Source organism: the organism of the source record quoted next, unplaced genomic scaffold (genome assembly GCF_019419815.1).
Source record: "Pyrus x bretschneideri cultivar Hongxiangsu unplaced genomic scaffold, Pyrus_bretschneideri_v1 Contig19, whole genome shotgun sequence".
Lineage (NCBI taxonomy): Eukaryota > Viridiplantae > Streptophyta > Magnoliopsida > Rosales > Rosaceae > Pyrus > Pyrus x bretschneideri.
The window spans coordinates 7,114,031-7,137,089 of NW_025999490.1; the positions used below are offsets into that span (position 1 = coordinate 7,114,031).

The 23,059-nt window shown below is 35.9% G+C and overlaps 3 protein-coding genes across 4 annotated transcripts; 1 reads left to right on the plus strand and 2 right to left on the minus strand.

Annotated features, from left to right (window-relative positions):
- Positions 1-2,767: 2,767 nt before the first annotated feature.
- LOC103967261 (pentatricopeptide repeat-containing protein At4g16390, chloroplastic) lies at positions 2,768-5,147 on the minus strand. Its single transcript, XM_009380823.3, has one exon. The coding sequence runs from the start codon at positions 5,100-5,102 to the stop codon at positions 2,973-2,975; it is 2,130 nt and encodes a 709-aa protein (XP_009379098.2). The 5' UTR covers positions 5,103-5,147; the 3' UTR covers positions 2,768-2,972.
- Positions 5,148-6,175: 1,028 nt separating this feature from the next.
- LOC103965792 (protein PYRICULARIA ORYZAE RESISTANCE 21) lies at positions 6,176-7,922 on the minus strand. The gene is given in 4 exon segments (XM_009379229.2): positions 6,176-7,101; positions 7,239-7,256; positions 7,259-7,319; positions 7,713-7,922. Coding segments are annotated over 4 exon segments (759 nt in total). The 5' UTR covers positions 7,731-7,922; the 3' UTR covers positions 6,176-6,439.
- Positions 7,923-15,267: 7,345 nt separating this feature from the next.
- LOC103964029 (heavy metal-associated isoprenylated plant protein 7) lies at positions 15,268-19,619 on the plus strand. 2 transcript variants are annotated; one of them, XM_048582461.1, is made up of 5 exons: positions 15,268-15,457; positions 15,716-15,878; positions 16,207-16,409; positions 18,220-18,310; positions 19,035-19,619. In XM_048582461.1, exons 1-5 carry the CDS (start codon positions 15,449-15,451, stop codon positions 19,424-19,426), a joined length of 858 nt encoding a protein of 285 aa, XP_048438418.1. In that variant the 5' UTR covers positions 15,268-15,448; the 3' UTR covers positions 19,427-19,619. The 2 variants fall into 2 exon arrangements, with proteins under 2 accessions (XP_048438418.1, XP_009375522.2); XM_009377247.3 differs by having other exon boundaries at positions 15,269-15,457; positions 19,083-19,619.
- Positions 19,620-23,059: the final 3,440 nt, after the last annotated feature.

The following is a 23,059-nucleotide window of genomic DNA, read 5'->3' on the forward strand; positions in this document are numbered from 1 at the left end:
ATTGCATCTTCCTCCATTTCACCATCGAAATCTTCTTCCAAATCATCATCATCATCGGTTATCACACCTTGATCATCGTCAGGCTTTACGCAGCCAAATGAAGGGTGAATATTGTTGGTAAGCAGGTGGCACACCAATTCTTCTCACACTCGCTCATCTAGTGCAGAATTATTGAGGATTTGCTCAACACCAATACAAGTGACAAAATCATTTAGAACATAACCAACGATTCGAACGAGTACTCCTACTCATCCCCCATTGTCATCATCATCGACATTATTGCCTCATTTCCTCCGGTTCATCATTGACATCTCCTTCTAAATCATCACCATCATCATTATCAATTATCACACCTTCATCATTATCAAGCTCAACATAGCCAGAGCCTGAAAGACCAGTTAAACCTCAGCAGCAGCCGCGACACTTAGGGCTACAACATAAAAGATCAAGGTCATAGGAATTGATGCATGTAATCCTTGAAGTAATCATATCCCTTTTTAGTGGCATTCTTTTCTTCTTGTATACCAAGCCTAACATTAAGTTATGTTTTCATAGATGATGAGTTGGACCATCTCCAATAGAAATGTCAAATTATAACAGTCAAATTACAATTGATGATTGATATGACATTATGAAGTATTATGTCAAATTTTGTCTCTCAAACCAAATTGTCAAATAATATTTTCTTATTAACGTAGAGAAACAACAATTTCTAACATTACCCCTTACATTTAAAAGAAAATTTGGGTTTCTTGTTAATAGAAAACCAAAACCCACAGATTCTTTGGTTCCTGGAAAATTGAAGCCACCTAAATTTTATCATCAGAAAACATCAACAAAACGAACACCAGTTTCTATCATTACCAATGATATTCAAGCCATATTTATCAAAGCACAAAAACAAAAGGTAAAAATTATGATACTTTTTGGATCAGAGTAGGCGATTGACAAATCCATGGCTTGTTATCAATAACTACTTTCAATTTAGAAAAAAAAATGAAAATGAAAATGAAAACTAAAAACTCAAAGCCAATATTTGAAAACTCCTTAATAAATAAAGAAATAACCCGAAAACTATTAAGTTCAACTAAAAAACCGTTTGATAATTATTTTGTTTTTATTTTTTAACTTTACATATTGTCCTAAATGGAATGAAACCAAACACTTACATATTTGTTTTTGTATTATTTTATTTTACACATTTAGTCCTCTTATTCACTAGTAACTATACAAGGATGTTGAATTTTTAGATTGACGGAACTTTCACGTATATGAATACCCATTATAGTACCTAGAAAATCTATTCTACTATTCTTGAAGGGGTGTGTTATCCACACATCTCATTTTACTTCTCTCACCTCTTGATAATTTATGTTCGTTGATCATTTTTCAATTCATCCAATCCGACGGTCGAAAATTAAAAAAGTGTGTGAGAAGTAAAATGAGGTGCATGGATATCACACCCCTTCTTGAATATGTACGAATACCATGACGCTTGAAGGGAAGATAAAAACCCAATATCCTATCCTTCAAAAACGATGGCCGAAGAAGGCTGCCATTTTGGAGGATCCAACCGAAACCTCCCTGACAATCCAACACCATTTTCTTTCGACCAGAGCTTGTTAGCACTCTTCAATAACTCCTCCAACTGTTCCCTAGTCACAACGATCTTATTCTTCTTTCTTTTGCATCCTTCTTGGCAGACTATTCTTGAAGGAACCAAGGGGTTTCCGAGGAGACTTGCAAGGTCTGGCACGAGATGGTAAACCTCACCGAGTTCTAGCTTGGTGTCGGGTGCCCATGGCGTATACAGTCGGGCGTTGTGTACCAGCTTGTAGCCAGTGTAAGGGCCTGATGTGATTGATTGAACGGGTGTTGAGGCTTTGAATTTGTGTTCTCCGCCCCTGTAGACTACTACATTAATCTTCCTTTGGTCTTGGCGCGGAATGAACACAACTTTTATGCAGTTACCCATTGTTTGGCTTTGCAGAGAGAATACAAGTGATGAATTAGGAATTTCGGACTCTCATCGAATTTATAGTGTTGTGTAGCTTCGATCATTTCACATGGGAGGCAGTTTGACGTGCAAGACATGACACTGCTACTTTAGTTATGATATATAATCTAAGTACCTCAAAGTCAATGGTCTGGGGAGAGATTGTTCATTGCATCACAGCCTCAACAAAAAGTTTATATTAAAAGTATCAAATGTCAACTCCAAAAAAATATTGAACTTAACTAGATGTTTGATGTCTTTGTTAAATATATCATGTAAATAAGGCCTCGAATCGAATCACACAGGAAGCCTGAGTCAACTAGCCACAAGCAAGCTTCGGCTCTTGATTTCAATTTCAACCAAAAGAGTTGCAGAAGATCAACTTCCTAAATGATCCTATCCCAAGCAAATAACATGCCTTGTATCTAGAGAACGATACTAGCGGAAATAAGCCTCATAAAGTAAGCATCTAAGGTCGCTTCAGTCCGCGAAAATGCCAAATTGCCAATTGCCCTTTCATATAGGTTGGATGGTAACACAAGTTAGAACAATGCACTTGTTTTGTACCCCTTGCCATTCTCGTGTCGCAATACCTCCAGAATGGCTTTGATCAAAAGGAATTTTCAGAACTTCCGTAACATGCAAAAGGAAGCGGGTTTCTTTTCACTTATTCGATTTCTTAGAATTCATTTAACAATGCTTTAACTGGATCTAATTGATAACATTGCTCAAATCAAAGCACATATATAGGTACATTACTACCGAGTAAGATGCAAGAATTCTAAGAACTTCATTAACTCTATAAGACTAGTGAAAGTAGATTTCATAGTTGAATTCTAATGGTACAAAACTGTTCTCTACGCCAAGAGCGAAAACTTCAGAAACATATAAATAGAAAACTGAGAAGCAGCACATACCAGTTTTTGACGTTACATTTCAGTGTGAGAGCTTTGTCAGTAAACTAAACAGCCCAAGTCTAAGCAGTAACTAACTCGGATGAACTCCTAGACTCCAACCATGACTTGATTGCAACCTTTGTTGTCAAAAACCAGCCAGCCTTGTCTGGGGCCTCATGGAATGGAGCATTTAATTCCTTCAAATGGGACTCAAATACACTCGCAAGACCCTTGTCTGAATACTTATGTTTCCCATGTCCAGTATTGATTCCAAGCAACGGCGGAAGCTCCTCAGCAGAGTCCAATACCCGAGACAGGTCATTGATCCAAACATGTAATGCAGTCAGAGCGGCCCCAAGAGACAGACCTTTGAGATACAGAGACCACTGGGTTTGAGACCTTGACTGTAAACCTATGTATATCTGAAGTGTAATCCCCAAGTCTAGTAGCTCACAGGCTCTCTCCAATAGATCGAGGTTCACACAAAGATCAATCAGGCAATTACAATAAGCCTTCTTTACATCCGAACCGATTGAGTTGAAAAGTTCTGATGCTTCGTTCTTGAAGTTTTCACTACTGTCTTGCTTCTCCACCAAAAGTCTTACCACATACCCTAGTTTTTCATCAGCCCTCTCAATGCAATTGGCAAGCTTGCAAAGTTCTTCCTTTGGTGTTTGAGTCATCACATTCAGGAGACAACCACAGAAACGCTCATCTGGTGTTATACCCAAATCTAGGAGTTGATTGAATATCCTAACAACGTCATCAGTGCGTTTTGCCTTCCCGTAGCATTGGATGAGTGATGTCAAAATAAAGATATTAGGCTCAAAACGAGCCTCCAACATCTCATTCAATGTTGCTTCTGCCTCTGTGACTTTCCCGCTACAGGAATATACGGTAATCATGGATGAAAAGGTCCAACTGTCGGGCTTCAAAGTTTCAGAACTCTTCATTTCTTCAAAAATGCCAACGGCTTCATCAGTGTAACCAACATCAGCACACATAGCTAAAAGGGTATTATAAAGAATTACATTTAACTCCAGTCCCTTCTCCTTCATCTCTTTATAAACATTAAGAGCATCATCACTGTAGCGAGCTCTACCATAGGCCCTTAAAAGAGACGCATAGGTCACCCAATTTGGTGAAAGCTCTCTGCTGATCATCTCTCGGTAAATTTTCTTGGCCTGCCAAGGCCTCCTAGCTCTTCCCATGGCATCCAACAAAGTGTTATAAATAACCAAGTTTGGCTTAGCCCCTATAGCTTTCATTTCCTCATAAACATTCAAACACCCATCAAAATTCCCCGATTGCCCGTGAATTTTGATCAATGTAGAAAACGTCACGGGATCGATGCGCCACTTCTCAGTCCTAGCTCGGTCATATAAACTGAAAGCCATTTCAACCTTACCGGCACGCCCATAGGCGTCAATCATAGCCGAATAGGTAACATCATCCGGATTACACCCAAAACTGGGCATCTTCTCAAACCACTCCACAGCCTTATCAGGCAAAGAGCACATCCTAGCACAACTAATCATAGTCGAAAAGGTAACATTATCGGGTTTAACACCCCTCTGGAGTAGTTGATCGAACAGCTTCTCTGCTCTATCCAAATCCTTACCCTTCCTACACACTTTCAAAGTCACATTGTACAAAATCACCTCCCTCTTGGGTTTCAATCTCTTGTGAAAGTAGTTAAGCGCAAGCAAAGCATTTTCCGGATTGTTCATGTTATTAAGAACAACCACAGCGTCTTGTTCCAAAATATTATCCCCTAAACCCTTTAAAGCTTCAGAAACATCACTTTCAATCGGAGTGCAAGAGTTCAAATACTCAGCTACCTTCACCAAAGAAGCGTACCTGGAATCGTAGGACTTGTGCCGCAGCTGTGAAGCTCTGGGGCTCCTGGGATTGACCCAGACGTAGCTTTTCGACAAAGACCCGGAATTTCCATCTGGGCTCTGAAGACTTTCAATTTCTGAGTCTTTGGGGCTCTGGGCTTCTTGTGCAACCGGGTCTTGCAACGAAACATGGTGTATTTGCAGAGAGGTTGTTGACTGAAATTGTAGCGGAGGACAACTGAGTCCGTGGGTGTGAATTGCAGAGCTTCTGAGTCGAAAATTAGTCGGGGAAGGAAAAGGGAGAGAGCGGGAGGGAGTTCGGGGGTTGTGGAAGAGAGAAGAGGGCGAAGAGCATAAGTGATAAGCCATTTTCCCTCTCTGCAAGTGTAACCGCACCCTGTCTGGGATTATGAAAAGGAGGGGCTTTCATTTGCTTTGCGTTCCAAGAAGGGATAGAGGGAGACTTAATTTACCATATTAGCCTTATGAGTTTACGGACCTTCCAATATTTCATAGCGGGCCTGGAAGTGATTTTCCGAAGCCCAACTTGAATTTCCAAGAGCTTTACGATTATGTTAAAAGTTGGTTCAAAAAGGTCTTAAGATGACCTCAAGGAATCTGTTCTAAGCTTTTTCATAGCAGTCTGATCGTCCTTTTACAGGTCTAAATGTTCAAAAGCTTTTTTGCCAAAGTGATGTTCAAAAGCTTACGGTGTAAAACATATGGCATAGCTCACGACTATTCCAGAAAATGTAATGATTGAGTTTTTTTAATACAAACAAAATTCTATACTATATGATAGGGGAAAGAGTTTTGAACATTAATAAAATAAAGAAAAAGATCTTAATCATCAAAACAAATCACCACTTATTGTAACTGAATGATGCTTTATGATGGGTTTTGCAGAAACGGTACTAGCCCAAATACAAGGTTGGTGTTGGATTAGACTCGTCGGCTTTTGGCTTTTGCCGATTTTTGTATAAACATATCAATCCCTCTCGTGTTGCCGACATTGGAGGGGTGGGGATGACGGATCGAGGGTTGTTATAGAAACTAATGTGTTTGAACGAAATATGTGGATTGAGAACAATGATACAATCATGTGGATGTGGATGTAGATGTGGATGAAGATGAATAGACTTGCCAATCATATGCGCTCACCGCTCATATATTATCAACTTCCCACCCAGTTTTAAGTTTTGTCCTCTTTATCAACATAATTAATTAACTCTCTAATCTTAATCCTTTTATTACTCGTAATAAAAATTGGAGTAAGAAATTGGATTATGGGTTAAACACCGGCTTAATATCTAAATTTATATTTTTACACACGAGTTTTAGTAAACAATTGGAATGAAAATCCTAATTCTCACTCCTCTCGATTCAGCTAGTCACACCAATTAGAGAATAACTAATAAGAAAGCATGTGACAGATAAGGGAATGTGAAATGGAAACTTTTATTTCATTGAAAATTGTAGCAGCCAACAACTTCATCTTCATGATGTCTTTCTATCTCTAGATAATCAATTATATAATGAACAGATATACGTGATTGTGACTTGATCACCAACATCATCAACCAACTTTATTATTCACTTAACAATATGGCCCTCTTATAATATTAAATATTAAACCAACAAAGACTGCTAAAATATTAATCCAAGATTGAACAAGACGTCCCGGTCCAAAGAAGATGATCCATGATTTACATGACTGTGCAAGCTGAGGGATTTTCTTCACTGAAACAGTCAGGGCGGGTAACACAATAGCTCCTGTTGCCCCCTCCGTAACTGTCATACACAGGCCTTCCATAGTAACCATCATATTGTATGTATGGGGCAGGCCCACCGCCATAACCACTGTAGCATGGCCCACCAGGATGCCCCTGGTAACAATCCATACAACACGCATTTACTTGGACAGGCGGTGGGTACCCTGGCACAACAGGCTTCACTGGCTCTGCCGGTGGCGGTGCAGATTTAGGTTTTTCAGGTTCCTTGGGTTTCTCAACCGGTTTAGGTTTTTCGGGCTCTTTGGGTTTCTCTGCCGGTTTAGGTTTTTCGGGCTCTTTGGGTTTTTCAAGCTCTTTGGATTTTTCAGGCGGATTAGGTTTTTCGGGCTCTTTGGGTTTCGCAGCCGGTTTAGGTTTTTCGGGCTCTTTGGGTTTTTCAGCCGGTTTAGGTTTTTCGGGCTCCTTGGGTTTCTCAGCCGGCGGTGGCTTGGGCTTCTCTGGCTCTTTGATCTCGATGCTTTTTATGGCACCTCCACCTTTGCAGCAAATCTTGTCCCTTATCTTTTCTGGACTACAGCATACCACTTTGATCACCACTTGGTTTTGCTTCTCGTCGTATATCTGGTCTCGTATTTCTCTTGTTCACAAACACAAATTTATTTACTTAGTTTACGTTTTATCCAAAATTAATCTTAGCTTCCCAAAAAGAAAGAACTTTAACTCGGTTGCTCATCTAGTAATTATAGACAACTTAAGGAGAAGAGAGACTCACGAGGGAATTTACAGAGAACTTTTTGACCTTCTTATAGCATTTGTGACACCCAAGATCCACCTTCAGCACCATAATCGTAACCTGAATTACCCATATTTAATATAAAAAATTGTATATATATTAACCAAAGATGGACAAAAAATTTCATATAATATACAGAAGATCGTTGTGCAGAAGTGTAGACAACAAGAAGTGGAATGTAGTGCTGCTGCAGAATCAGGTTCTGACTCACAGGGAAGAATCATGGTGAAATAGTATGTGGCAAAATCAAGAACACAGGGAGAGAGCGCGAGAGCGCGAGAGCCAAAAACAATAAATTAAATAGCAGAGGATTCTTATCAGGATATAAAAAAAAGTAGGAACCACAAAAAACAAATAAGAGCTTAAAGTCTCTTAGTTTTAGCCATGCAAATCATCATTGGGTTAGAAGAAAAAAATGAGAAAAGAACATAAACTTTACCAAATATTACGTACCTTTTCCTTTTCCCCCATTGCAGTGAGTAGCGGATGCTCTCAGCAGGCTGCTCTCAGCAGGCTCAGATCTGAACCAGAACCTCTCAACGAAAATGACTGAATGGGACTGCCCTCACTGAACCAACTTTTATATCTATACAATTTGGTGGAACAAACTATAAAGCAAAGGGAAAGAGAAGAAGAGAGGAATATTTGATTGAAGAATTATGACAAATTGCTTCTTAAGAAAGAGTGAGAGAGAGAGAGAGCACAACAGTTCTGTACACAAATGGCCAATGACATGCGAACACGTCGACATTGGAAGATTGATTTCTTGGTATGATGATTTAGGGTTGTCGGTATATGAAGGTAGTGGCTTTCTAATGATCGCTAAAAGTTGCAAGTTTTTTGCATATCCATGTGCTGGCCTTGATTCAGGCTTCGATTCGCCCACCTCACATTCTATACTATTTCCAACGTCCTGCCAATATCAGTTTAAGTAAATGATTCATCATGATTCCAGTATCAAAAGTAAAATTACATCCTAAGCTAGCTAATTGTAATTATTAAAGCACAGAGAGTTTGGTGTGGAGGATAACTGCCAATATTATTTCATGATCATCAAGTTTATTGAAATAAACTATATTCCAAGGTCGATAATTATGGATCATGCACCCCCACATGGCACATGGAAATTCCTCCAATTGTCCCTAGATCTAAGTACCAGCTGCCACCCATCTTGAAATTTGGTTTGTTAATCTAAACCGGTGAAGAAACTTCTGGTAATTCGATGCAACTGGTAAGCCATAATTGCAAATTTGCAATCCATCTTATATTGTCATCATTAAAAGTTAAAATATTTGACTGTTTTAACTGTTTTTTTTCAAACAAGTGATTGCCTTATACTACTGACATATATCATACATCATATACATGTGGAATTCGGTGTATTTAAAAAAAAAAAAAGAAAAAGAATGTAATAAGCCCTATTATCTACAATGTACTGGAGAGAATCACGGATGATCAAAATTCAAAAAGCATGGGCTCCAAACGACAAAGGTGTGGCTGCTACCTCAGAAAACCGTTCATATATAAGTCCTAGTTTCATAGAGGTAGATCTGCCTCACACCTCACACCTCACACGATCGCGTTGATAAATCCGATTTATCTTTTCTTATTATTTTAGGGCTTCAGAGGTCCATTTATTTTACTAAAATATATAGCATGCAATTAAATAAAATGTGAGGCCATATATGTACCTTCCAGATTTGTTTAGTGCATAACAGCTCATTCATTTGTGCATAAGACTTGATATGTTTCGTTTCGATGCAACCGATATGGGTTGGATTAGTGGACATAAGACTTTGTATTATATTTTATGTTATTTTATTAATAATTTACTTAATTATCTTTTTGGTGCAATGAGATTTAGAGACTAGAAAGTAGTACACTACACACCCTAACTATAGTCAATAGCACTGTGTCGGTGGTGTATATTGCCTGGTTACTAATAATTCACAATTTGTGGTTGCGAAGTGGCTTCCGGGATTGCGGAAATACAAAAAGTCGTGAATTTTCTATACAACATGCATGCATGTGTGCTGAACTTAGGGTTGAAAATCTTCAAGATAATGATGTACGTAATACGTGCCGGCTCAATTAATCTTCTTATTTTACACAACATTAATGGGTGTTGTCTTGTTATTTGATTGATTAATAAAAGTTGTTATCATGTCCAAATATTTGTGACATCAGCTTATCATTCAAGAAATATAATTTTATACTAATAGTTTTTGTTATCCTTTGGCTCTTTATGAAGCGCCTTGTACTTTTACTTTGTCTCTTGATTTGATTTTATGTATTAAAAATATTCATTACAATTGTATTCTGAACATATTTATGTTTTTTCATTCATTTCTTTGTTAACTTTTACTTTGAGTTTCATTGTTTTGTCTTTTGTGGATGCACGGGATCAGCTGTTGAAATTATTGAGATAATCTCACGTCAAGAAAAAAAGAAACTTTATATGTGTTTATAAATAGTTAAACAAGTAACTTATAAGAAAAATTAATAGAGAAGAAGCAAAGAGTGTACCATTATGTTGTCATGTGTTGTGAAAACCAAAGTAAGGTAACTCTCGTCTTTACTAATTAATAAAACACTTATTGTCAATCTAAATCCTATGAAATTACCAATTATGAATAAAAAAATATGGGGCAAAAATGTAATTTCACACAACCAAATTTTGCTTTTTTTTTTTTCAAAGCATCACATATATGTAATTCTAACATCTCTAATTAAAAAAATAAAAAAAAAATCCCCACTCCCACATTCTCAATCACTCTCTTTCTCTCTCTTCCTCTCTCCTTCTATTTCAAAAACAAAAATAAAAAATATTCTCACGCACTTTATGTGTGACCATATGCTAATAACAATGAGTGCAATTGGACTCGGGAGGATGTGGTATTAAGCTATAAATCCACCCACCAATGATGAAAGAAAGAAAGCCATAGGATTAGGGTTTGAGAAGTGATAAGTGGTGGGGACACAGTCTTATCCAATCCGTTAATTTTTGGTGCCGACTGCCGACACTACTTTACACCACCCCTGATTGAATGGGCTTTTGGTGGCTTTACGCACAGATGCGTAACTTTGTAAGACTATCTCCAATTCTTAGCTTAAAATCTAAATTTTTAGCTCAAAAAATTTAGATTTTAACCCATAAATAGTTTTTCTGCTCCAACCATTTTGGTTTAAAATTTTAGCATCAGATTATTAAAGAATGAATCTAGACTAATTTTTCTTTTTAAAATAACTTTTTTAAAATAAAATATTATGTAGACTATCCTAATTTAATTTTATGAACATTTTAACCTAGAAATATTTAGATTCTGACAAATACTGAAAAATCACTAACTGACACCATGAAACTCGTTAAACACTATGAAAAAATATGAAACAAATGAAAGATTTTTTTTTATAATTGTTTTAGCCATTAGATTTAAATTTTGACAATTAAAATTTTTTTTTTACTGTTGAATTTCATCAAATTAGATCTTAACCGTTTGATTCAATAAATTTATAAATAGAAAACTAAATAAAATATACATATATGGTGGGTTAGCCCCATTAATCCTGGGCTAAATTTGACTTCCATTTGAGTTTTAGGTTTTAGGCCACATTTTAGCCTTGGGTTAGGTTGAGTTGGGGGGGGGGGGGGAATAGAAGTGAAGATTTGAGGGCTTATTATACATATTACAAGGAGTATTTATCAAATATAGCAAAAAATTAACATTTAATTTCAAAAATGTGACCTAAATAGACACAAATACCTTCAAATTTAACAATTAAATAAATTAAAGGGTTTTAGCTACTGTCACCTCAAGCTCCGGTCCAACTTCACCTTTGCTTCTACACTCCACCACCACAATCTTATCCCCTTGGACCCCCTCATCACCGACATTGAGCGCCACCATGGTTACTACAAGTGGGAACATCAAAATTTCAATCATACCTTCAATGCCTTTTTTCTTACTAATATCATTTTTAGTTTTAAATATAAAAATAGTTTTTAAAGTTAATTCACATGTCGTTATATAATTGTATTTGTGAGACCCACGTGACGCTACATCATCACACTAACAGAACAATTGACAGATTTTTCATGAAAAAAATACTAAAATGATCACGATGGACAAATTCAAAGAAAGACTAAAATGATTCACGATAGACAAATTCAAGAACACTACTATTGATTATCATTAATTATTAAGAACCAGATTAAGGAGTTATGTCAACGTCATGAATCATTTTGGCTAAAAAACCTTTAATTTATTTGATTGTTAAATTTGAGAATATTTATGTCTATTTAAGTGGAATTTTAAATATATTTAAATTTTTTTATAAAAGGTGATATTTTTTAAATTAAGAATTAATTTGTTGTTATATTTGATAAATCCTCGATTACAAGAGCTGTAATGTACACTTTTGCTAGCATGAGAGAAAATTCAAAGTTTGTAAATAGAAACTACCATGTTGAATTTGGGCCGATGCTAAAATTTTGTAGCCCAGATTTGTGACAATTTAAGATGGATTTGAGTCACCAGACTGACATAACCCAACCGAGTTGGCAACGAATACAGTACAACCCACCTGCCTAAGAAAACCCTAAATCTTAACGCACAAAACCCTTTTAGGATTTGACCCCTTGGGTCGAACAGTTTAATATAAGCTTCCTGGCTCGAAAAATGATAAACCATGCAACCAATAACCATATTCTCTTGTATAGTGCACTGTACAAAGGAATAATCAGCGCTGTCTATACATAACACATTATAGTTAACATATTCCAGCTCTTTCATCTCATCTCATTCTTATAAGAGATCCATATAAGAGAAGAATGGTGTTGGTCTGTCCAATATATTGACCCCATTCCCATAGGAGAAGAAGAAGTTGATATTGCAATTGATCAATTCAGCAGCTGAAGGGAAAAAAATTCACAGAGAGCAAAATATCATTCCCGACACAAGTCCAAATGATCAAACCCCAAAGGTTTGAACATAGGGAAATTGGAGTGCCGTGCTATAAGCTACCCTACCATCACACATATCATATACGAGTAGTAGATGAAGAAGTTATTTCGGGCTTCTGTGTAGTCAGGTTTTCGGCTTAATGGCCTTCTGAATTTTGTTGACACATTTCATCTATCAAGTTGCAAAGGACCGCTTTCCAATTTACGAAGGTGTCGTGGAATTATCACAAGCTTTTGCTTTCAGGATTCTATAATATCAGATATTAGAATCACCTTTTGATCCATATAACGCCCGACTGCTTTCCCATTGCCTTCATTCTTCTTTTCCCTTCCTTGTTTTTATATGCATATGTATGTAGCATATAACTAAACTCATTTCGGCTATATAGTCGTTTGAATCACATAAGGCTCCAAATTGGAAAATTACTGAAATTTCGAGTTGGTAATTGTGCGAGTTGAATCTAGAGTGCCACTTTGATCTGCTGGTTCGCCTACTACCTGTTTAGGTTTCTTTGGTAAATAGATACCAGTTAGGGTTTGCAAACAAATTTTGGCAAACGACTGATTTCCCAACGCTTTGTTGCATGTTTAAATGGATTATATACTGATGTACAAAGTTTGTAAATTAGTACTTGTTCATTAATTTCATTCGTATAGAATTTGGTTAAATAAAGTGAGTGCGTGGGATTCTTTGGTGATTGATTGGGTGCCAAGGGCCAACTTGGTTACGTGAAGACAGGAATCCTTCCCTCTCCCTCTCCAAATACCAATCGCCTTTTCTTTTCATCTTCCTTTTCCTTCTGGTTTACTGCTACTTTCATTTCATGGCATGGGAAACTAGATGACGATAATGTTTATCATCACAATTCACAGAGAGACACATAAAGACACACAGAGAGAATCACACACATAACCCTCGAAGAGTGAGCGAGTGAGTGGTTTCCATGAGATGGGTCCCGCTGGATTCCACCACCTCTTTCCAGATGTTGATGGCCTTCCCAATTCCCAGAGCAACCCTGATATGGAGAGATTTTTCAATATGACCAACACATGAAGTGATACATCACGTGTCATAAATGGTAAGATATATATGTTAAAATATTAATAACTTCAAAAGTAAAATTTTCTATTATCTACATAAAAATATGTGATGTACCATTCATATTCTCGTTATAATAAAAAATTTCTTCCTGAGATGGGCTTTTAGTTTAGTCCACATGATATTCACTTGGGAGCTTGGAATCCCAAACCCTGGGGACCGCTTGGGTTCCACCCTATTTCTAGCTACACACAAATTTATAGCACCTCTACTAAATTGAGGGAGGAGAAGAGCTGTGACAGCCTTATTTTCCTGCTCCACATGTATAATCGTTTTCTTATTCTTTATCTTTTTGTTTTGTTTGTTTGGTTTTTTTTTTTTTTTTTTATGCTGATCGATCAAGAGAGCATAATGCTTTCTTCTTTTTGTCTTTCTTCTACATAATGTAATCAACATTCCAAACATAATAATCAATAAACTCCCATTTTCTCCTGAAGCGGAGAAAAAACTAATTGTTTTTAATTATTATTATTATTATTATTATTATGGGAGAGAGGGTTTGAAACTATGAAAATAATTTAGAAAAGAAAGGGGTTTTGAACTCGGCACAATAGATGAAAACCCAAAACCCTATCCAATAAGATAATGTACCACATGCGGAGAAAAAAACTAATTATGTTAATTGTTGAATACATTAAATATAGTGTATGTTTTTCATTTTTCAGTTTTTATGCCGTGATTCTTGAAACAACATCTTGTTAAGTTTGTAGTTAGATTCAAATAAAAGATCGATGTTGGGATCAAAACGTTCAATATGAGCATTGTACAAATGGGAAGTGAATTTCGGCACTCTCCTATTTTTCATGGACTTCTTTTTTATTTCTGTAAAATTGTATTGAATAAATCAAAGAATAATACAATGAGGCCCGTCTATCAGAGATGATTGATTTCAAGAGGATTATTCACTATATTGAAGGCATTTTGAAGAAAAAAATGAATGTCAATTTTATATTTGATCCAAGTTAAAGGTTGGCTGTGTAGGATTAAAAAACAAGTTTACTTCATGATTAACATTTAACTTGGACAAATAAGAAATTTGTCATCCATATTTTTCTTCAAAATGTCTTCAATATTATGACCAATATTATCTAAGCTAACTCTCTCTAACAAGCGAGACCTGAGTGTATAAAAATAAAAAGAGTGTAGAAATCACTGACAAAATAAATCTCAAAGATCCAATTATTGTTTATTACATAAAGGTAAAAAGAAAAACTAAGTTGATTAAAGGCTGACATTTGATTCGAAAAAAGGTCTTATCTGCACTTTATCTTAATTAGTGTCGGGAAAACTTTTTGTTTGATTGCAAAACTGAAGTTAGTGATGTAGGAGGAGAACCTTATCAGGATTCATGAGCTTTTAGGGTTGGCCAATCATTTCCCTTTGGTGATTACATGTGTGTGTCTATATCAAAGTAATGCAGTATATGAGAGATTTTTTAGTGTGCTCGGAACACGACACGTTAACAAAATCTCTCAAAGTATGCAAATGCAATGTATACAATCGATCATAACACTGCTTTGACCCCTTAATCTAAGGTTTTGTCCTTTTAAGCACCTCAAAACTTTCCTTTAAAAAAAAAAATCAGATCTTTATACAAAACCATCATATCCACCCGTGACCCGCCACTGCTTTTTCGTCCAGGCCGGCTAAAGAGATCAATCACATGCATTAACGTCTGTTTTCTTATTTGACCATGAAAAACTACTGAATTTATACCGAACGATTTGAGTAAAAAGATATATTTCTACGTAAACATTTACTCCTTTTGTCAGGGTAAAATGATTTTTGTCCCTACCCTGCCTTTAATACCAACAGTAGTATGAATGATCATGCAGTTCATTTCGAAGGAAAGCAGGGGCAATTTGTGAGAAGCTGAGTCAGCATTAAACAATTCCACGTCAGACACGTAGAATTCTCACGTACTTAAATGTCCTTTAGCTTCTTCACCCACACCCCAGAAAGGAAGGGAGAGAGAAGAGACCGACCAAGAGTTAGAGGAGAGGAGTGAGATAAAGAAATAAAAGCAAAAGAGTGAATATTTCATTTTGTTTCCAGATTGCATAACATATCTGCATCCATCTTCATTCAATCTTCTGAAGAAAACTACTTTCAGATATCACCAGAGAAATGGGCGAAGTAAGTATTTGGCCGATACTTCGTTTTATTCACTAGCTTTATTTATGTGTGTGCGCGCGCGATTTGAACAGCTTGCTGTATTTTTTGATATATTTCGAACTTTTTCCAATATTCTTGTTGGTTGTTTCTTGTGTATTTATACATTAATTTGTTTGGGCAGAACAAAGATTAGCTTCATGTATTAAGTGGCATTTTATAAGTTTAATTTTCTAGTTGATTTTTGTTTTACTATATATTTTGTATGGAAACAAATTAAAGGAGAAGAAAGAGGAAGAGAAGAAGGAAGAAAGCAAAGATGAAAAGAAAGAAGAGAAGAAGGAAGAAAAGAAAGAAGAAGAGCCTCCGGTGATTGTACTCAAGGTTGATATGCATTGTGAAGCTTGCGCAAGGAAAGTTGCTCGAGCCTTGAAGGGTTTTGAAGGTAAACTTGTTCTTTTCGTTATTATTTCCATCTTTAATTTTTGAATTCTGACAACCTCTCCCTCATCAATTTTTTTAATTGTATAAGAATAAAACAAATTGAGCTAGGAAAATACATATAATTTAGTTTAAAAGTGTTTTTGTATTTAGTGTAGTTCATGTTTCGCACGTTTTTCTTGAAGAAAATACTTTTTCAAGTGTATTTCTTTTCGTTCATAATTAATCAGAAAGAAATTAAAAAGGTACGAGGAGGGGTTAGTGCAAGTAGTTTGAATTTTGAGTATTTGAATGTAATTAATTCGTGGTGGACGGTGGTGGGTGGACTGCAGGAGTGGAGGATGTAACGACAGACAGCAAGATGAGTAAGGTGGTGGTGAAAGGGAAGGCGGCAGACCCCATAAAGGTCTGCGAAAGATTACAAAAGAAAAGCGGCAAAAAAGTGGAGCTCATTTCACCTTTGCCTAAACCACCAGAGGAGAAGAAGGAGGACCAACCGGTTAAAGAAGCTGACAAGGAAGAGAAAAAGGAGGAGGTAATTCTTTCAAAGCTACTTTCACATTTTTACTCGCTATTTTTTCACGCACTGGCTCTCCACCATAAGATTGTCGTTATATATTACTAATGAGACATTAACATACTCATGAAATAATCATATATATTAAGTTTAAGTTTGAACGAATTAATTAGGGTTTTTATGGATGGTGTGGACATGGATCCTCGATCCAATTGTCTTAATTCAACTAGTCAAATTATCGGGATCATTGAAATTTGATTAAAATGTTACAAATAAAAGCTCACTTTAAAAATTATAATAACTTTAACAGTTAGATCAAATTTCAATGATCTGAATAATTTAACTTAGTAGATTGAGACAACCGGATCCGGAGAGGATCATGTCCCAATCTCCAATGGATGGAGGGATGGGGTCGGCTCGATTCTCTAGAACAGTGAATATCGTGACTAGTGTTTTAAATACTGACATGAAAGTAACAATTCAAAGTCAGCAAATTACAGCCCCACCTCCACGAAATTCACCATCCAGATGCAAGTCCCTCACAAGAAAAAATTCTCAGGCACATTAGGGTTTTCGGTATTTCAAGTGTTTTAATTATTAATTCTTAATTTTTATATATGCAAATAAAGATTTAACTGTTTAAATACTTAAAATAACATAATAGTTGAAGTATCCAAGAAAGTCCTTTTCACAAAACCAATACTAATCGCTAGATGATTTGTATGATACATATATACTGTTGTCGTGTGTCAAAAATATAATGATATATTCATTTTGACTTGATTCTCGTATTATGGCCACAAAATCGCAGAATAACTTATGTCCAATGTATACAAAATCGCAGAATAACTTATGTCCAATGTCCATGGTCCATACCGTGGAAGGTTTTTTGAGAGTTGTTGAGGGGTTTGGGAAATTAAAGCCTTATCTAATAGAAATTGAGACTCTATATTTCATATTTGAATTGGACATTCATATTCTTATACTAGAACATTTTATTCATGTATTTTATTAACCAAATAAAATATACGCATGTACTCCAACGTCACTTAATATGTGTTCTTCTTGAGATTTTGTGTTATACCAAAGAGGCACCAACCCTACCATACTACCATACTCAGCTGTATGTTGTACTTACAAACATATGCTGCAGCAACCATGGGCAATTGGGCGTTGGCCATGAGTGCCGGGGGTCAGGGGTACATGCTGCAACCCCTATGTAACATGAAAAACATATGCCTTCCTACGACTCTTTAGGCTATATATAGCTATTGCTCTTCCTTATGTATGATTTAACGAATAAAATGAAAGAAACATGTGCTCTACTCCCACAAGGGCCACAATAATACACATGTTTATAGTGCATATGCAAACGTAAATTGCAATAGCATCATGCCATGGACGCTGGTTGTCGTATATTTAGTCTGTTGCATCAGTATGTATCCCACTTTCTCACATTGGGAGTTGCGATTGTTGGCATCACATGTCCATCTTTACTCTTGTCCTTCATTGTCGTATATATAGATCAACATTACCAATGAAATAAACAAATCTAATACACACACACACACACACACACACACACACATATACACACACGTATATGTATTCAAGAAACCAGTGATGTACGTAGAAAGTCCACAAGTCTGGCTACAGAAGACAACGTCATTAGACCAAGAATCTATATGTGTAGTTTAAGTAATAATGCTTAATCAATTAGTAAAACCCGATCTTCTGGTAAAGAATCAATTATTTGATCATACCATTCAGAATTTTATCTGTGACAAGTGACAAATTATTTATATAATTCAACGTTCGATCTTGTCAGCCTCCTGCTGTTGTTACAGTGGTATTGCAAGTTCGAATGCACTGCGAAGCGTGCGCTCAAGTTTTACAGAAGCGAATTCGAAAGATCCAAGGTACTTTTTCCGTCTAATCTTTCTTTCTCTAAGCCTACATATATTTGTTTCAATTCAATTAATATAAGTCTTCTTTACCGCATGCATAGCGTACTGATGTAGTACAAATAGTTTTATTCAAATGAAAAAAAAGAATCACACATTATGGGTTTAGGATTTAATACCTGGGGGTAGTGCACTGTGAAACGCAATTCCTGTTGGAAATTTAAATTATTATTATATATTAAATTAATTGAATGGAAATTGGTAGTGGTGTCTTTTGGTGGAAAATGTGTCCCTCAAAACATGAAATTCAAATGACAAGCTCTATAAATACGGAAAGTCCATATATTCATTTAATCACTTTTCATATTTACATATCCATTCACTATATATGTACTTAGAGACTTTTATAATGTCTCATTGAGTCTTACATGAGAGTATTTAGCACAATTGTGGTTCATTAGATCCTTATGATTTAGAATGCTATTATTACAACGCCGATCAACCACAATAAGCACTGTAGTGGGGCGTAAACTTGCCTTAAGGACAAAATGTCTAACATTTGATATTCCATCATGAGTATGGATTAAATTTGATATTAGTTGAATGAATTATTTCTTGTTTTCTAGGTGATTAATATAGCAATTAAACCCTATAATAATAGAACGCCTGCAAGGCAGGGAAGTACATTTTTTCCGAATGTAATTAAAGCGCAGCCTAAATTGTTGAACTATTTTACCAGATCAACCTGTAATATTTTGGAGGGTGCATGTTAAATTAAATATTGCAGGAGTGGAATCAGTGGAAACAGACGTAGCTAATAATGAGGTTGTAGTAAAAGGCGTAGTGGACCCGGCGAAGCTTGCTGAGGAGGTGTATAAAAAAACCAGGAAGCAGGTTTCTGTTGTGAAGGAGGAAGAGAAGAAGGAAGAAGAAAAGAAAGAAGAGGAGAAGAAAGAAGCCGAGAAAGAAGGAGAGACGAAAGAAGGGGAGGAAGACAAGCAGGGAGAGGATAATAAGGTCGATATCAAGCGAAGTGAATATTGGCCGACAAAGTACTACTCGGATTATTCATCGTATCCAAACCCTCAGATTTTCAGCGATGAAAACCCTAATGCATGCTCTGTTATGTGACTGCTATATATGTATATGCGTGCAGTAAGACGCATGCATGCATGCCTAAATCTGCAATTTTCTAGGTACATGTGGTAATTAATAATTGAACTATTAAATATTGCAACTTATATATTAATTAAGAGTGTATGCGTGCCACCCTTGGGCATCAATCCAATATATATATATATATATATATATATATGTAAGTTTACGTTGGTCGGAGTTTGAATTATATATGTCGTCATGTACTAATGTAATTTTTTTTAATACTACGTAGTATTGAATAATATGTGAAATTAATGACTAAGATTTAAAAAAAAAAGATCTAAGTAGGTGTACAAATCAAATCTAACGACTAAAATCCTCGTAACATTGAATGATACGTAATATTGAAGCCTTACCCATAATAATGAGTTCCTTGACCTAGTTTGTATCAGATGCTCTAAAGAGTCTAACCCTAATTGTGAATTCTAGTGTGTATGACATATAAGTAAGATCAAGAAGCTCCTTCCTTAATTTGCTGCGTGAATTATTAGAAGTGTTGAACATTGTGATTAAAGACAGATAATTAATCGATTGAAAGAAGAAGATCGAAGGAACAGAATATGTGAAGTAGGCATTGGACTTTTTTTTTTTTTTTTTTTTTTTTGGGAAACATAAGCATTTGATCTTTTCCATTTAGATAAATTGATTGTTTTGTTTCTTATTTTTCTGAAAATAGTGTTATTTTAATTTGCTTTTATGTTCTGTGGTGTACCTATAAGGATGAATCATGGAATATACACATTTTTAACTTTGCATCATTTTGTCTTTGGGAGATATAAGATTGATTAGACATAAGATTTTTTTAGAATACCATTTGTTTCTGCTACAGGATTTAAACTTCTTCATGATAATTGTATCATTTGTATATAATCAATTGAAGTATGAATCATTTTAATATGTAACTATTTGCCCCTATTTATTAATAGCAACGTTATTTTTTAGGTGAAATTTTAACATTCATCCCTCCTAATTATTAGGTGCGGAAATCTTCAATTGTTGCCCCTATTTCTAATTAATAAGTGCGAATTATCGATCACTACTTGTTCATAGTTGTACGTCCGTTTTTCTTGTCAAGGAAACTGATTGTCAACCTTAATTGCCTAATCGACTTTCTCTCCCAGTATAACTTACTCACCACCAGTTGATCAATATCAAAGAATATTTGTTTGTTTGACTTGTAAGAGTATGAGTATGATTCTTACAAATTTTGGGATAGTTGATATTATAAAGAAGTCTAAATCATGTTGATAAGAGTTAATCCAATCATATTGGTATATTGAAGACTCTTGTGTTTGCCCGTTTATAGGACTCATATTGATAGAAGAAATGCAGTCTTGTATTCCTTGTGGGATTGTTATAAGGCGATCCAGGTCTTGTAGTATAAAACCACAAGCCAATGCTTTCACAAAAACACACTCTTATTGTTCCAATTACCTATAAGTTGGAGAGCATTGAGTTTTGCAGAGAGGAGAAGGTTGTGTGCAGGTTTTCATGGCTTCTTTATCCGTGAACATGTCTACAGGTATGTGTTGGTATAATTGCTGCAATTCTTACACTTATATTACATATATAATTTAAGGATTGTGATTTAGTTGATTAATCCTTGTGTTCTTGGCTAGTGTATTAATTTTTCAAGTCTAGTTTACTCTTACATGACTCCCATGTATGTGATCGCTTAAGATTTTGCAATGGTGACGAACCTGCTATGTATCATGGTATGATACATAGAAATCTTGAGTTTAACATAAACCTAGCTACGAAATTATAGTGAACCCTACCTACTTAATTTAGGCTTGTATTGAATGTCATCTCTTATTGCGGGGATCGGACTACGTATTAAGACACTCGACGGCTCGAGTAAACCTTCTCAGTGATGAATCTTAAATTTCAAATTGACCCTCTATTTTCAAATTTTATTAGTTGCATGATGAAATTCTTGGAACTCTAATGAATTATTTTCATTCCTGATAATTTTTATTAGATAACATTGAGATAAGGAAAAAGTAGTCATGATACATTAATCTATAACGAGTTCCATATTTTGTGAGCAAAATTGTTTGTTAAAATGGCAGCAAACATATTCAGGATTTTTGGTGTTAACAAAAAAACATATATTGGGCTTGAACATGCATGGGCCAAAAAGAGAGAAGAGATTAGACATATATTATAGGATTATATGCTATGTCGATCGATGTGCAGAACTCTCAAGTGCATGTAGAGGCACAAAAATATTAACGGTTGAAATTAATTATAATAGTAAAGCCAGTGGAAGAAAAATGATACAAAATTGGACAATCAAAGTTAAGAAACCCACATGAAATGGCTGGAGAAAGATAATGGTATGACAGCCACTCATCTAATTACTGGAGAAAGATATCCACACCATCCCACACCCCCCCCCCCCACACCACCACCACCACCACCACCACCCCCAAAGCCCTGTCATCTTTTGAGCTGGTGGTCTGTGTCAAATGTCAATATGTATTTGTCAAGGCCTTATATAGCCAGTGATAAGTGGTGACCAAAACAGTGATGACCTGAGATCCGTTTTCCTACTCGCTCGATGCAGAATGTATTCATATATATATGGACCATGCACGATAACTAACATATGGTCCTATCTCAACGAGGGCTGCTCTTTTAGCTTAGTTGGAAACATAACATTATTAAGGCAACACTTTATTTTCAACACCATCCCACTCGAGTTCAACTCACCACGTTTAAATTTCATACCCCTCCTCCTCTTAAGAGTAAATTGCTTGTATTAAAACAAAATAAAATAAAGAAGTGTCTCGCTCCACTGTGAAGCATTGGCAGTTAGAAATAAAACATTGCTCAAATTGACACATGTGAATATGAACGAATTTACAAATGAAAACTTAAAGGGGGCATCAAAGACAGATAGATATATATACATATATGGCACTACTTTAGTGGGAACGACGAAGCCAGCTGGCTTTATACGATAGGGGGCCGGGTCAGGTCAGCACAGCGTTAGACCACAAGGGCATTGCCTTGGAAGAAATTATAATTTAGTGGAATATCGTCAAATATATAATGGTGGTGGACCATGGATGGGATCTCTGGAGATCAATCTTTGCATCAATCTTAACCGAAAGGTGAAACAGACTGTTTGGTAGTATACGCCTACTTAGGTGGAGCGATCGAGCAAGCGTGCTTCGTGTTGGGTTCAAATTTGGGTGGCATTGGTGGTACCTAGCTTCGCAAGCTTGAAAATCACAAAAAGCTAGATTGTCCAATCTTTAACTCTCCAACTGCTGTTATGTATATATATCAGGCCCAACTTATACTGCGTGGACTACTGCCTCCCCACTGTTTTTTTTTTTTTTTTTTTGGAAACTACTGCCTCCCCATTGTTTTAGAACAAATGGACGAGGCTGAAATAGAATAACGCATGCATCGGGAGTATAAATGTAGTTATGTAATAAACTTTCTTATGTCATGCCATTTAGTCGTATTGTAAGATGAGATTCATTACTTAATGTCTAATATATATATATATATATATATATATATATATTGGGGTTATGTTATTAGGGGGAGGTTAGAATTAAGGTAGGCAGGCTACGACAGAGTAGTGACACC